Source organism: Megalobrama amblycephala, linkage group LG7 (assembly GCF_018812025.1).
Source record: "Megalobrama amblycephala isolate DHTTF-2021 linkage group LG7, ASM1881202v1, whole genome shotgun sequence".
Lineage (NCBI taxonomy): Eukaryota > Metazoa > Chordata > Actinopteri > Cypriniformes > Xenocyprididae > Megalobrama > Megalobrama amblycephala.
In genome coordinates this window covers 7,280,716-7,295,945 of record NC_063050.1, presented here as the reverse complement: position 1 = coordinate 7,295,945, position 15,230 = coordinate 7,280,716, and the positions used below count along the sequence as shown (strand labels likewise).

The 15,230-nt window shown below is 43.8% G+C and overlaps 1 pseudogene and 1 gene segment (V, D, J or C); both read right to left on the bottom strand.

The window, feature by feature from the left end:
* Positions 1-498: 498 nt before the first annotated feature.
* LOC125271652 lies at positions 499-1,241 on the bottom strand (annotated as a pseudogene).
* A 2,145-nt stretch (positions 1,242-3,386) lies between these two features.
* On the bottom strand, positions 3,387-4,081 carry LOC125271651. The segment is given in 2 exon segments: positions 3,387-3,701; positions 3,790-4,081. Coding segments are annotated over 2 exon segments (369 nt in total).
* Between the last annotated feature and the right edge of the window lie 11,149 nt (positions 4,082-15,230).

The window sequence follows — 15,230 nt, the reverse complement described above, 5'->3', positions numbered from 1 at the left end:
ACAGCAGTGCCCTCAAACACTGTGTATGCGTGCTCCTCTCCAGACAGAAAACGCTCAGAAAAATATGTATATCATAATATGTAATATGTATATGTATATAAACACACTGTCATGAACGTTTGTAAGGTATATATAGAAAACCCTACCGGAGTCTTATGGTATAGATGCAATCAGACAGAACAGGACCGAAAGACGAAAAAGATAGTGACTGTCTCTCCAGGCGCTCCCTTTATACATCCGGGTCGCGCCGTATGACGTCATAGGCTGTCGCCGGCCAATAGCAATTGGAGTTGTTGGATAGTGCTTTCGACACCTGGGTCACGTGACGGTTCCCCAATGCGTTCTGTTCAACGCAGAGTGGAGTTCCCTTCGAAAGGGAAACTAAAATCTGAATGTTTATTGTACAGAAATCTTACTGATTTGTCTCTTGCATAATAATTTGGAACACAGTGTATATTAGCATTGATACATTTCTACAATACACTTTTATATACAGTTTTTTATTATTCATATAAATTATATTAATATAGGTTATATTTATTGTTAAACCAAAATATAACAACAAATAGTATTTCTTTTCACAGACTCAAAATAATAATCTTAGATGCCTTAACGTTCAGGTCAGTTTAGTGTCTGTGTGTGTTTGTCTGGTAATGTGTTTGAATATGATCATGAACATGAATCAGGCATTGAGTGTGTTGATCTTTGTGTTGATGATCTGCAGATATGTTTTTGTCACTTTCTCACATTGAGCTGAGCCACTGTGTCTGTCTTTGCACAGTAATACACAGCTGTGTCTTCAGTCTGCAGGCTGCTGATGTCTAAGTACAGCTCATTCCGGTCCGTGTCTCTGGAAATCGTGAAGCGACTCTTGAAGGAATTTCCAGAGTCTATCGATCCACCGCCCCATATGATCACGATCCACTCCATGGCTTTTCCAGGAGGCTGCCTGATCCAAACTGTGCCATAGTCTTTGAGGGCATATCCAGAGATCTGACAGGACAACTTCACTGACTTGACCAGGAGCTTTAATCTGTGCAGGAGACGAGGTCAGAGAGATGCCAGAAACATCTGAAAAAGACAAAAACATACTGTGAGAGTCAGTCTCAATTCATCTGCTTTCTATATAAATATTAGAATAATTACAGTCAGCAACAGAAAGATTCACTTTTCTGATGAGACTTGAATGAATCCACTTACATGGCAAAAAAACACATCAAAATGAGTAGAATTTGACTCATGATTGATTTCAGCAGTCAGACAGGACATCCACACAGCTTTTGTCCTAGTGTTAGTGACTGATCCTGTACTCGAGGAAACTGACACTCTTATTCTCTCATGTGGATGGTGAACATTTGCATATTATTAACTGAGTTAAATCAAGGTTAAATCAGGATACTGTTGTGAAGCTTCAGTTCTGTGACCTAAAATGCTTTCATAAAGTGTTTGCATCTTTAGCATTGGCTCACTTTCAGGAATTCACAAAGAGATCAGAGAGTTAAGAACAGCATTATGCAGACAATAACAATACATGAGTCGATATAGTTTACATCCATCTAGTTTTATGACTCATGGCTTAAATTATTTGTTTGGATTAAAACTGGACAAAATAAACTAAAGGAATAGTTTTTATTTTTGGGTCAACTATCATTTTAAGTGTCATATTTCAAGAATCAATAATAAAAAATATCTCTGTATGTATTCTCTTCTCTAGCTTGCTTACTAATCTCAAATAAACCTGCCATTGTATATTACAAATATTGTTGAATCCTTGACGAATTGCTTTGTTCCTCTCTTAAAAGTCACTTTGGATAAAAGCGTCTACTAATAAATGTAAATGTGTAAATGCAATACATGAGTGATAATATAATCATGAATGAGATGTTTCATTTACACATACAGTGGCATGAAAAAGTATGTGAACCACTTGCAGAATCTGTGAAAATGTGAATAATTTTAATAAAATAAGTGAGATCATACAAAATGCATGTTATTTTTATTTAGTACTGAGTCCTGAGTAAGATATTTTACATAAAAGATGTTTACATTTAGTTCACAAGACAAAACAATAGCTGAATTTATTAAAATGGCCCCATTCAAAATGTTTGTGAACCATTGATTCTCAATACTGTGTGTGGTTACCTGGATGATCCACGACTTTTTGTTTGTTTTGTGATGGTTGTTCATGAGACCCTTGTTTGTCCTGAGCAGTTAAACTGAGCTCTGTTCTTCAGAAAAATCCTCCAGGTCCTGCAGATTCATCAGTTTTCCAGCATCTTCTGCGTATTTGAACCCTTTCCAGCAGTGACTGAATGATTTTGAGATCCGTCTTTTCACACTGAGGACAACTGAGAGACTCAAACACAACTATTAAAAAAGGTTCAAACATTCACTGATGCTCCAGAAGAAAACACGATGCATTAAGAGCTGGGGGTGAAAACTTTTGAACAGGATGAAGACGTCACAATTTTTCTTATTATATTTAAATATTGTTGTTTTTCATTTAGTACTGCCCTTCGGAAGCAACAGAAGATACTTGCATGTTTCCTGGAAGAAACATTAAGTACAATTTACCTTGATATTTAAATTCAAAAGTTTTCACCCCCCGGCTCTTAATGCGTCTTGTTTTCTTCTGGAGCATCAATGAATGTTTGAACCTTTTTTAATAGTTGTGTTTGAGTCTCTCAGTTGTCCTCAGTGTGAAAAGATGAATCTCAAAATCATACAGCCACTGCTGGAAAGGGTTCAAATATGCAAAAGATGCTGTAAAACTGATGAATCTGCATGGATCTGGAGGATTTTTCTGAAGAACAGAGCTCAGTTTAACTGCTCAGGACAAACAAGGGACTCATGAATAACCATCACAAAACATAAAAACAGTCGTAGATCATCAGGTAACCACACACAGTATTGAGAATCAATGGTTCACATACTTATGAATGGGGCCATTTTAATAAATTCAGCTATTGTTTTGTCTTGTGAACTAAACACAAACATCTTTTATGTAAAATATCTTACTCAGGACAGTACTAAATAAAAAAATAACATGCATTTTGTATGATCTCACTTATTTTATTAAAATTATTTATTTAAATTAATTTTCACAGATTCTGCAAGTGGTTCACATACTTTTTCATGCCACTGTATAAAGGGTGTTGTTGACTATAGTAGTTCAAGACATGTATGAAAAATATTTTTCTACAGTATTGTTTTGAACTAACAAGTTTACTATAATTGCTCAGATGATATTTGTGATTTGTGAGAATAATTAATGTCATTTTTTTGTTTAATTTTTTTGTTACATTGTAAAGAGCCAGTGGATTATATATAAAATAAATACAGATAAATGTCTTTGTTGTTTTCAGATTTTGTGCAGTGCTGTAGTTGTATTTGTCACTGTGGCTCTCTTGCACAATAATATACAGCAGTGTCTTCATTCTTCATATTATTCATCTGCAGATACATCTGTTTCTTGCTGTTGTCTCTGGAGATGGTGAACCGTCCCTGAACAGACTGAGAGTAGTATATAGTACTGCCAGGTGAGATGTATGCCAGCCACTCCAGACCTCCTCCTGCTGCCTGTCTGATCCAAGCCAAATATGGGTCACTGCTAAATCCAGAGGCTGTACAGGTAAGTCTGTGAGATCCTCCAGGTTTAATGACCGCTGACTCAGACTCAGTCAGTGTCTGACACCAACAGACTGAAAAATAAGCAGTTCAACATTAACATTTACAACAGTACACATGAATAAGTCTGATTGTCAACAGGTTTTCAAAAGCCCTTCTTACATTCTGTGAGAGCAAACATGACGATAAAACCCAGTTTAGACACAATAATATCCATTGCCATGTTATGAAAAGAGGAACCTGATGCAGGAAAGTCAAACAAGTTTTGTGTCTGTAGATGAATAGAGTGGGGGCTTTTAAAAGAGACAAGAAGTAGGTTTGCATAGACTGCCCTCTAAAGGCACATTTACATTTTCTGTGTCCTTATTAACCTCCATGTCTGCCTTTCAATGTATTGTTTGTTACTTTTTATTTACTAGCTCAGACTTGTAGTAGATACTTACAGAGCAAAGTTAAGTGGATACATTTTAATTGATCCAAATCCTTATCCAATCCCAGAATCATGAAAACTTTACACATTCCCAAAACATACAATATAAGGCAAATGTGAACACTGATCATAGAGATGAGATGAGTGAGTAAATTTTTTTTTTTTTTTTTTTAGTTTTTAAAAAAAAAAAAATTTTTTACATGGTTTAAAGTTGACATTTATTAATGAGGGATGGATTGTTTTTTTCAGATACCTATGTGAATTATTTTTGAATCACGTGTGGCACAAACAGTTTCTCTAAATCACATAAGTTTATGTACTGCTCAGCAGCCTCTTGTGTTACTGTGTTTTTCGGGCACAGTAATAAACAGCAGTGTCCTCAGCCTGTAGATTTGTCATGTGCAGATACACCTGCATTTTACTGTTGTCTCTGGAGATGGTGAATCGTCCTTCAACAGTTTTAGAGTAATATTTGATACCGCCGCTTTTTTGGAGTAGTTTTTGTTAAAAATCTCAATGACAAAACACTGAAAATATGAAGAGTTTATAAGGCAGAAAGTACATTTTAATTGGCATAGCCCATCCTCCAGCAGATTTCATATCAATAAAAGGAGGGTCAGACCAAAAGAAAAAAAAAATCAACCCTATATCTGGATTCATTTCTGGATTCATCATCTGGATTTGTTCATTGTTGATTATATTTACCACTACAGTGTATTAATTTACTTGAAAGATATAAAGATTAGTGTTTATCTTACTGTGGAAATGTACAGTAGGCCAACATTTTAAAATAGATTTGGCATGATTGAACATTGTTGAGTCTGAATCAAACAACAGCCTATTATTTTCAGATTAATTTATCAGGTGCTTATGTACAGTACACTCACTTCAGGTTATGAATCTCACTCAATGATCATTCCTCCAAACTTTGAATCTATTATCTTTTTGACCTTCCTTATTACCAGCCCAGAAATTCATACTCTCATTTGGGACGTTGTTTATACATGAGTATTCAAATGTTTAAACAACATTTCTAAACAAGTAATGTGTTGAAATATGGGAAAATTTGCAGTAATTGCTTCAGTGATCTTGTACATGAATAGTTTTTGTTCAGCCCTGCAGTCTTTTGTGTAACTGTGAATCTCTTGCACAGTAATAAACAGCTGTGTCTTCAGTCTTCAGGCTTTTCACCTCTAAATACAGCATGTTTTTGCTGGTGTCTTTTGTGATGGAGAACTGGCCTTGAAGAGACTGAGCATAATATACACTTGAGCCAGATATAAACCCAATCCACTCCAGTCCTCTCCCTGTTTTTTTTACGGATCCAGTGCATCCATAGCTGCGTATTGAGAATCCAGATGCACTGCAGGACAGAGTGACTGATTCTCCTGGTCTTTTCACCACAGAATCTGAAGAGGTCAAAGGCTGACCACTAACAGCTGACAAACAGAGAAAAAATATGTTAGATGTTTTAGAAAAATGAATTGACAACAATAATTCTCACATGAAATAATCATCAGGAGAACTCCATAAAGTACACTCTAAAAAATGCTGGGTTAAAAACAACACAAGTTGGGTTGAAAATGGACAAACCCAGCGATTGGGTTGTTTTAACCCAGCGGTTGGGTTAAATGTTTGCCCAACCTGCTGGGTAGTTTTATTTAAACCAACTATTGTTTAAAAATTGCTGTATCGCTAGCTTAAAATGAACCCAAAATAGTTGGGAAATTAAAAAACAGATGCAATTGGAGGCGACAATAATAGACAAAAGGTGAATGTTTATTAATAAGCTTTAATATTTTATTAAAATAAATTTAATAGTTTAATAGTTTATTAATATAAATTTATTAATAAGCAATTTAATAAATGTTTATTGTTTAATCATTATTCATTGAACATTAATAAATGTTCATTTCCAACATACTTTGGGTTAATTTTAATTAAGCAATACAGTAATTTTTAAACAATAGTTGAGTTAAATAAAACTACCCAGCAGGTTGGGCAAACATTTACCCCAACCGCTGGGTTAAAACAACCCAATTGCTGGGTTTGTCCATTTTCAACCCAACTTGGGTTGTTTTTAACCCAGCATTTTTTAGAGTGTAACATTTCCATTATCACCATAAAACTGTCAAATGAAGAGAATAAGAAGATATTTATCTGCACTGCAGCAGAACATAAACACTGACTGAGGATTCAGTTTATAACACAGTCCTGTGAGTGTCTGAGTGACTCTGATCCTCCCTACTGAATCATTTGCATATATAGAGGTTCACAGCCTGTTGCAGGTGTAAAGATTTTTAATCTAGTTGTGTTTTAATTTAAATATTTATTTAGTGGGCCTGTTCACTTACAGTCATTCATTATTGAGCCAATGTCACTCAGATTCTCAAAACAGCTGGGCACAGATCTCACGAACACAAAATCACCAGTCTGATCATAGTCAGAGGATGCAGGGGGAACTAATACCTTTGGCTGCAACTGCTTTCTCACAACAAAGTCACGTTCATACAAACTGCTAAGTCATTGATAGACAGAAATCAAAAGGTCTCAGATGAAGTGTCTGCTGCTCCTTTCATTTATGAGCCTTCAGTTTGACTCATTCTGCACATTAATGTGCTGTAACACCAGATTCAACTTAATCAGCTGAAATAACAATTTCAGAAGAACACAGAATAAATCAAATATAACATTTTATTTGCCAGGAACCGTAAGAATGCATCATGCTAATTAATAATAATAATTACATAATTAAACAGCAAGAAGCCAATAATGATAAATAATATCAATTACTCAAAGACTCCAGGTTTACTACTCCATTTATTGTTTTATTGCATTGTGTCTGAGGAGACTAGACTGGACTTACACAGGCATATATTGTTTAGTTACAATACGTTCAAGTAAAAAATGTACTATTTATTTATTTTTTTTTTTTTTTTTTTTGAACAATGAATGAACAACAGCATCAGCTTCTCAAGGATGAAAGTTGGCTGTGGCAGCTGTTGTCTGGAGGACCACTGGCCATTTGAGGGCCTGTCTAAAGGTCATTGAGGAGAACAGAAGTGAGACATGCTGGTATTTTAGGTGTGACTGACAGTGATGGGATTGCAGTAGTCATTGTGTTGTTGCTGAGCACTGACAGAGCAGGTGGCTTTGCATATGAGTATTTTCAGCAGGTCAGTGAGGCCCTGTTTTTATTTACAAGATTAAGTTTGCTTTTTTATTGGTTAAAGCAAGAGCACTTTTGTATAGAGGCCTGAAGTTATGGAGATAATTATGGTATCACATTGGAAATTAACCCTCTATCGCACGCATTATGATAAATCTATAAAAACATATTTTACTCTTTTTCCTTTTCTTAGAATGGCTTAACTTGAAGTGCTGTAAAAAAAAAAAAAAAAAATTGGAAAAAATATTATTTTAAGGTACTTAATGATATGTTGCCATATGGCAACAACGTACAATAGTGGAAGTAAATTAGAATAAGTGTAAGTGTATATAGTTAATATTTTTCCTCAGAAATGTTGTTTGTATTGAATCAGTTGGTGCTATTATAAGCTTTACCAGTAAATATAAACAACACCTTATACATATTTTCCAACTTCTTGTGCTTTTATTTATTCCATTCTCTTTTGCTCAATAATGCTTTATATTCTTTGAATTTCATTACGTTTTTCATGAATATTATTTAAATAGCAAATGTAGACAGTTACAAACAAATCTAATACTGTTCATCATGTATCATAAAACATTGACATAAAACCCAAAACATTGCAGTTCATGAAAATTCAACATTACGCAATCTTATGAGAGGAAGGTTATGAACATGAACCCCCCATAATCCTTGAAACTTCACCTTTTTTCTATACGAAACTTCAAAAAGCATTTTTTTTTTTTTTTCAGAGGTGAGACACATGTACACATGACATTTGGTGCACTTCACCCTAACAATACACTTACATCCACTTGCACCTTTTTGAGACACAATGGTAGGCCGGTGGTAGGTCTGGTCCAGTAGTACTGGCTTGTGGTGGCAGGTCTCTGATGTTGATTTAATCCATAATACAAATGCCATGGCAGTCCTTAACATACAACTAATCATCATTATATCACTAGCATTAATGTTGTTATTGTTACAGCTTAACAGACTGCAGCTGGCCTTTGCTAGCTATCTAACCTATTATAATAATGTCATTCCATTATTGCACAGTGTTGCCATATGACAACACAGACATTTTATCAATTTACCAAAAACTAATTTCATAACTTTTTTTGAGTGGTGAATGTCATCATAACTTACCTGAGATGATGTTAACATTTTTTTTTGTGAATGTGACATGGGCGGGTCCTTGTTTGTTACTGACGTTTTAGTTTGCTTTCAGCAACTACCGACAAGAGATTAGTCTGTCAGAAATCGTGTCCACAGAAAAAAATTGCATGTCATGTGACTTAACCAAAGCACATCATTGGCTAAACCTAAGGTCTTCTCTTACCAACAACAAAAAAAACAGATTGTTCTCTTAAAGAGACAGTGGCAAGGAAATGAAGACAAAGTGTATGTTGCCATATGGCAACACTATGCGGTAGAGGGTTAAAAGATAAGATTCTAAATGGAACCTTAAAGGGTTTGGTCAGGCTTCATATTTTAGGCTCAAAAACATACTTTTTAACTGAAAACAAAATGCAATAACCCATTGAACATGTAAGTAATGTGTAATTGTTTAAGACTTTTCTCCTTGTAAATAACCTTTTTGGCATAAAGCGTTCTATAAAGTTAAGTCAAGAACAACAGGGTTCTATATAGAACTTCATTGAACCTTTTGAACCTTAATGCAGAATTCTCTAGTTCCCTTTCAGTCGGTCACGTTCGACGTACGTCAGTAGTGAACGACGAATTGGGATATCGCTAGAGAGCCCTATCAGCTTCGAGTGAACTAAAACAAGCCAATGGAATTGGCGTGCGATATTTGCATAATGCGCACCGCCTCCGACAGGTGTATATAAATAGGAAGCAGATGCAATCGCGCTCTGTCTTTCGCTTCGGAGCCAACCTGTGTGTTCCTGCTATTAGACTTGAGAGTGACTTCTCAAGCCTTTGAAGAGCTTTCGTTCTACAGTGCTGGTATTATGGCACCGTACAGCGAGGCTGCGAGCTTTTCCAGAGTGAGCTTTCCGAGCTGTTATTCAGCTCTCAACTGCTGTTTTCACAGCATTATTTGCCCCGTTTGGTTTGCGATTTGGGCCGGTTCCTCTGTGTATGTGATTCAGGGAGTGAAAGCTGTTCCTGCAGTCACATCGCGGCTGTTCCCTGTGTGCTTCGGCACAAAGAACAAAAGCTTTCTAAAAGAGCTTCACAGACAGACACTGCGTCTTTTTCAAGACGTCATTCTGTCTGTGCGTTTCTGGAGGCGGTCGTTTCCTATCCTCACTGACGGCCACAATCACTTTCTCTCATGTCTGCTTAGCGTGCTGAGACTGTGTTTGTGGGTGGTTCATATTCTCTTATGAGAATATGCCCACGTCGGCGCGTTGTTTGTCTCGCCTTTCTCGTAAGGGTTTGAGCGCTCAGCGCGCCGTGTGCCGTCTAGCTGCCAGCTGACAGCGCGCGTTGCCATGGCGACCCTGCGCGCTGTCTGGCGACCCTGCGTGCTGTCTGGCGCTCTAGATGCACGGTCGAGACTCGAGTGCCTTTAATGAGGTGGAGTCCCCTCACTTATTCCCCGATCTAGTTTATTTTTCTGAATCAGAGAAATACTACTTTGGTTAATAAGCCTGGGTGACCAGAGGATCACAGTGGGGCATTACCCGCCGAGCCATTCTCCGTGGGCCCCCCACTCCTCTAGTGCATCGCAAACATGTTGTGACTTTGTTCGTGGGTGGTTCATGTTTAGTTCAACATAGCCACGTCGGCGCCCAGTGCGCCGTGTGTCGTCCAGTTGGACGGCCACGTTCACGGTCCAACATGGCTGGTAGCCTCTGCATGGATTGCTGGTCCTTCTCATGGGGGACCTAGCGTCTTAGTCAGGGCTCCAGCAGAGGATCAGATGTCGACTGCTACATTGGAGAGAGTATTGTTGAGTTCTGAACGTGAAGATGAGGCTGAGTGTCCCACGGTTGTGATGTGCTCATGCTGAATCAGATTCAGACTTGACAACCATGCTTTCCCGGGCCCCTGGGGGCGTGGTGCGACGTGTACTTGCCTTGCCCCGCCCCCTGTCTTTAGCCCAGACGTGCATGGAAAAACTTGGCGGTTTGTAGCCTTTTTTGGTGTCAAATATGGAACGCCAAAGGGGCCATAATCTGCATTACAAGTTTTTTCTCTCTCACTACCCTCTGGGGTGGGGTGGCAGTGCTACGATCACACCACCTCTGCCCTGCATGGGTCTTGGTCACCGGCAAGTCCGTGGTAGGCCAAAGCACTCATTGCATCTGGGTAGTTCTGAGTCGGGGTTGAGCTACGCATGGTGCAAGTCATAGCGCAGGCCCCTGGCCAGACAATGCCCACCGTGGTGGTCCGGAAACACCCCTGGCTAGTCTTGCTGGGATGTGTCGTTGTCAAAGTACGCTTTCTCGATGCACTCATCTCACAAGCTGGCCTAAAACCCAGCCCGTTTAGCCTGCAGTCAACCCAGTTGGCTAGCGGGAAGCGGTCCTGGAGATATGGCGACCTGGAGCTGAGGTAAACAGTTCTTTCTCCCCGGAGGAGGGCCGGGGGGGAGAATTCTGGTCTGTTCTGCCGCTGGCTCTCCGGAGTCCAGCAGGTACCCACGAATAGAACTGTTGTCTGATCCTCCAGGTCCCGAGAGGGTATGGCTGGCAGTGTGCGGGGCCCCGCCTTGCCACTCTCAGCCCCCTCTCACTTACAGGTTCCAGTGTGATGGTTCAGGCCGCACCCCATGTGCTGTCTCCCATTCACACTGCTACCTCGCAGAGTCTGACCACACTCTGGGCCGCAACCATGCCGTCCGAGTCGGGTCCCCGTACTCTGCTTGTGGCTGTCAGCGTGCGAGGCCCCGCCTTGCCATACGCAGCCCCCTCTCACATCGCCAGCAGGTGCCAGTGTGATGGTGCAGGCCGCACCCCGTGTGCCGTCTCCCATATGCACTGCTACCTTGCAGAGTCTGATCACACTCCGGGCCGCTACCATGCCGTCCGAGTCGGGTCCCCGTACTCTGCTTCGCTGCCCCACCCCCGGTACGTCTGTGGTGCGTTTGGTCCCGCTGACTCGGTGTCTGGAAGCCTGGATAGCGCTCCCCAGCCCGTCCCCCTGGCTCATTCGCACTATAAGACTCGGCTATGTGATTCAGTTCGCCCGGCGTCCCCCGGTTTTCAGGGGTGTCCACTTCACTTAGGTGTCGTTGGACAGTTCACCTGTTCTCTGGGCGGAGACTTGCTGTCCTCCTGGCGAAGGATGCAATCGAGCCGGTCCCTCCAGCCGATATGAAGTCAGGGTTCTATGGCCCTTACTTCATTGTACCAAAGAGGGTGGTGGGCTACGGCCAATCCTGGATCTGCGCATTTTGAACCGGTATCTTCACAGGATGCCGTTCAAGATGCTCACGCAGAAGCGCATTTTCGAATGCGTCTGTCCCCAGGATTGGTTTGCAGCGATCGACCTGAAGGACGCGTACTTTCATGTCTCGATTCTTCCTCGACACAGACCCTTCCTGCGGTTTGCGTTCGAGGGTCGGGCATGTCAGTACAAAGTCCTACCCTTCGGGCTGGCCCTGTCACCCCGCATCTTTACGAAGGTTGCGGAGGCGGCCATTGTTCCCCTCAAGGAACAAGGCGTTCGTATTTTCAACTATCTCGACGACTGGTTGATCCTGGCCAGCTCACGAGAGCAGTTGTGCGAACACAGGGACATGGTTTTAGCTCACCTCAGCCGGTTGGGTCTTCGGGTCAACTGGGACAAGAGCAAACTCGCCCCCGGGCAGAGGATCTCTTATCTCGGTCTCGAGCTAGACTCGGTCACACGGACTGCGCGTCTCACCGAGGCGCGCGTCCAGTCGGTGTTGAACTGCCTGAGCTCGCTCAAGCGCAGGACAGCGGCCCCACTGAAAGACTTCAGAGGCTCCTGGGGCATATGGCATCTGCAGCCATGGTCTCGCCGCTCGGATTGCTCCATATGAGGCCGCTTCAACACTGGCTCTGCGGCCGGGTCCCGAGATGGGCGTGGCAGCGCGGCACGCTCCGTATCCCCGTGACACCGAGCTGCCGTCGCACCCTCATCCGGTGGTCAGACCCTTCGTTCCTGCGGACAGGAATGCCCCTCGATCAAGTGTCCAGGCACGCTGTGGTCCACACAGATGCCTCTGCCACCGGATTGGGGGCCACGTACAACGGGCATGCAGTGTCGGGTCTTTGGACGGGGCCTCAACTGCATTGGCATATCAATTGCCTGGAGTTGCTAGCAGTACGTCTTGCACTGGGCCGCTTCAAGGAGCTGCTGTCAGACAAGCACGTACTGGTCCGCTCGGACATCACTGCGGCCGTTGCGTACATCAACCATCAGGTGGTCTACGCTTCCGTTGCATGTTGCAACTCGCCCGCCATCTCTTGTTATGGAGTCAGAAGCATCTGAGGTCGCTTCGTACCATTCATGTCCCAGGTGTGCTCAACCGTGCAGCTGACGAGCTCTCACGGCAGCCTCCACTTGCGGATGAGTGGCGACTCCATCCCCAGGCGGTCCAGCTGATCTGGCAGCTTTCGGCGAGGCCCAGATAGATCTGTTCGCCTCCCCAGGAACTGCCCACTGCCAGTGGTTCTATTCCCTGACCGGCGGCATGCTCGGCACGGATGCCCTATCACTCAGCTGGCCCCGGGGTCTACGCTATGTACGTTTTCCCCCAGTGAGCCTTCTCGCACAGCTCCTGTGCAAGGTCAGGGAGGACGAGGAGCAGGTCTTGCTAGTGGCTCCGTTTTGGCCCACTCGGACCTGGTTTTCGGACCTAATGCTCCTCACGACAGCCCCTCCTTGGCCGATTCCTCTGAGGAAGGACCTCCTGACTCAGAGACGGGGCACCCTGTGGCACCCGCGTCCCGACCTGTGGAACCTCCACGTGTGGTCCCTGGACGGGATGCGGCGGTTCTGAGTGATCTCCCGCAAGCGGTCGTAGACACCATCACTTCCGCTAGAGCTCCTTCCATTAGGAGCCTCTATGCGTTGAAGTGGAACCGGTTCGTTGAATGGTGCTCCTCTCTCGAGAGGACCCCCGATTATGCTCGGCAGATCTGTGCTTTCCTTCCTGCATGAGGGCCTGGAGTGAAGGCTGTCTCCCTCCACCCTCAAGGTGTATGTTGCCGCTATTGCCGCACATCACCATGCAGTTGTTGGCAAATTAGGGATCTGCACGCATTTTCGGTCGACGAATCGTGCCTGGAATTCGGGCCCGGTGACTCTCACGTTATCCTGAGACCCCGGCCCGGATATGTGCCCAAGGTTCCTACCACTTCCTTCAGAGATCAGGTAGTGAACCTGCAAGCGCTGCCTTCGGAGGAGGCAGACCCAGCCCTAGCTTTGCTCTGTCCCGTCCGCGCTCTGCGTGTGTACGTAGACAGAACGCAAAGCTTCAGGACCTCAGATCAGCTCTTGTCTGTTACGGAGGCCAGCAGAAGGGAAAGGCTGTCTCCAAGCAGAGGATGGCCCACTGGATAGTGGATGCCATCGCCCTGGCGTACGAATCCCAGGGCGTGCCTTGCCCGTTCGGGTTGAGAGCCCACTCCACCAGGAGTGGCCTCTTCCTGGGCACTTGCTCATGGCGCCTCGCTGACAGATATCTGTAGAGCTGCGGGCTGGGCGACACCTAACACGTTCGCTAGGTTTTATAGCCTACGTGTAGAGCCGGTATCTTCACGTGTACTCGCATCCACTAGTCGGTAGACTTGTTGTACCCGCTCTAAGTGTCGGCTTGCAATGCCATTCCCGCCCCCTGGGCCGGATACGTGCATACTTTTCACTCCAGTCGTGTTCCCCGCTTGGCGAACCCTGTCGAGTTCCTCCGCCTCCCCCTTCGGCTCAGACGTTGCGGAGTGTCTGATGCCAGGCCTACATCCGTCGCTGACGCTGTCTGTTGGCTGGGGTCCATATGTCGTGACTCCTCTACGTGAGCAGTCCCATATGTGTAATTATCCACGGTTTAAAACTCCCTACGGGTGAGTCCGTGTCTTTCCCTTAGCAGAGCCAGCTCTTGCTGGTCACCTGTCAGATGAAGTCTCCCCCTACCAGGCAGAGCCATCCCAGGGACTCCATATGCGTACGGCTTACGGGCCAGTCCATATGTGTATTTCCCACGTAAATTCCTCCCCACTGGGCAGGTTGTGGTCTCCGCAGCATCCCTTACGGGTTCGCTTCCCCAGTGTAGTCTAGTTTACTTAGTGGGTATTCGGTAAGACAGCAGTAAACTCTCTCGGCGTAAGCTCGCCCCCTTCACCGTTCCAGCTGGTGCTATGGGTGGCCGAGCTTGCGCTGGGCACTGGAAGGGGTTTCGTAACTGTGGCGCTTTATTTGGGATCCCAATTCGTCGGTCACTACTGACGTACGTCGAACGTGACCGACTGAAAGGGAACGTCTCGGTTACGTATGTAACCCTCGTTCCCTGAAGGAGGGAACGGAGACGTACGTCCCGTCGCCACAGTTTCTGTACCCTCGCTGTAGTGCGGACACAAGTTGTCTCCTCAGCGAAAAACAGAGTGCGATTGCATCTGCTTCCTATTTATATACACCTGTCGGAGGCGGTGCGCATTATGCAAATATCGCACGCCAATTCCATTGGGCTTGTTTTAGTTCACTCGAAGCTGATAGGGCTCTCGCTAGCGATATCCCTAATTCGTCGGTCACTACTGACGTACGTCTCCGTTCCCTCCTTCAGGGAACGAGGGTTACATACGTAACCGGAGACGTTTTTCACTGAATACTCTGTAGGGTTGTCCTAATCATCATTTTAGATGCCCCTTTTGCGGCTGCTATGCGCCCTCAATGCACAATTCAGCTGAGCCTTGCAAGTTTGCGAGCTACGCAGAAGACTTTACTCGGCAGTCAAAGCGGCATTATGTCATGAAAGTGCAAAGGAAGAAGAGGAAGACCGTAAGGTTTTAGGGTGCCATTTGCGATTCAGCCAAATTTGAAAGCTGCGCCCTCGAGATCTTACATTTATCAAAGCGATAAAAGGGA